This window comes from Colletotrichum abscissum (assembly GCF_030869225.1).
Source record: "Colletotrichum abscissum strain IMI 504890 chromosome Unknown Scaffold_453.1, whole genome shotgun sequence".
Classification (NCBI taxonomy): Eukaryota; Fungi; Ascomycota; class Sordariomycetes; order Glomerellales; family Glomerellaceae; genus Colletotrichum; species Colletotrichum abscissum.
Window position 1 is genome coordinate 48 of NW_026850380.1, and position 1,261 is coordinate 1,308.

General features: G+C 49.8%; 1 protein-coding gene across 1 annotated transcript; it reads left to right on the forward strand.

Annotated features, from left to right (window-relative positions):
* Window positions 1–920: 920 nt before the first annotated feature.
* Window positions 921–1,232, forward strand: CABS01_17194 (uncharacterized protein; the record flags this gene model as incomplete). Its single annotated transcript, XM_060550521.1, has 2 exons — window positions 921–1,064; window positions 1,134–1,232. 2 exons carry the CDS (start codon window positions 921–923, stop codon window positions 1,230–1,232), a joined length of 243 nt encoding a protein of 80 aa, XP_060394820.1.
* Window positions 1,233–1,261: the final 29 nt, after the last annotated feature.

Genomic DNA, 1,261 nt, shown 5'->3' on the forward strand with positions numbered 1-1,261 from the left:
TTCGATCGCGACAAAGAAGGCGGGAGCATGAATGGGATGCTAAGGCAAGACCCAAGCGGGACGAAGGACTCAAAGGAGACATCCATCGGCACGTTTCAAGTCCCGGCACGAACTGTAGATGCTTCTGATGAATTGGGGAGCCAAATCGTCTTCCATATCTATGCTCTCAGCGAATCTTGTTCCACCTCTGGGGTGGCACACAGTCACTATCGAATTTCAGATTCTGCCGGGTACCACGACAACACGAGGGCCGGGTTGATTCACGAGGCGTTGAATGTGGCTTCAGTGAGACGAGTCGTTTCGGCGGAGACCCCTATTCGGAAGGCGTGGTATTCTCAAACACCAAATCCGGAACCCTTCCAGGGTTTTCGGTGTCCTCTTGTCTTTTTTAGTGCCCAAATTCGTCCGTTTCCATCATGAATTTTCGACCGCCATGATTGCCCGCCTCGTTATTGAACTCCTCATTGACAGTACAGCCGTGTGATCAGTGTCTTATCGTGGATGAGGTGGAGTATAGTGTGACGAGGATGCGCTGAATGGGCTCATCTGGATCGTGACGACAGAACTCACTCACCTTCGAAAAGTCACACTGTACAATATAGTACAGTACAGTATGAACAATCAAGCATGCGTCATCATCCAGATTTGTTTAAGGCTTTACTTTCCAAACGAGTTAAACTCAAGACCAGGCCAAATGAAGGTGGCTTTTCGTCGCGACATCGAAGAGCAGCCGCTAACGGCTCCGGCTGCAAGATACCGGCATAGAATACCAGCTCCTGGTGCTGATCGCGCACTTGAAAAGACTCACGTCTGACGCGGCATCTCTTTTACAAATGATGAGGAAACAAACCTCAATACATATGTCTGACGTCTCTCCAAGCCAGTATAATGTTGAACGCCATCGCGCCACAAAAGAAGCAATGCTGGAAGCACGGATCAAGCGACAAGCAGCGAGAACGCCAGAATACCAAGCCCAAGTCGCCAAGGCGGAAGGTAATCTTCAGTTGATCAACATGATTCTAATGAGCTTCTCGGCTGAGCAAAACGCCTGTGTTGATCAGCGGGTGAGCCTCAACCAGCATCAGCATAGGACGCAAGAGGCTCTACGAACGGTGATCTACGACATGACATAGGAAGAGATCAGCCAGATCTTCGATCTTTCCACTCGTTATCGAGAGCAGGGCACTGCTGAATTCAGTCGTTGTTCTAGACCATGGAAATCAGGTTGCTGAAGTGCTTCCAGCCCAAAGACGGGATTACC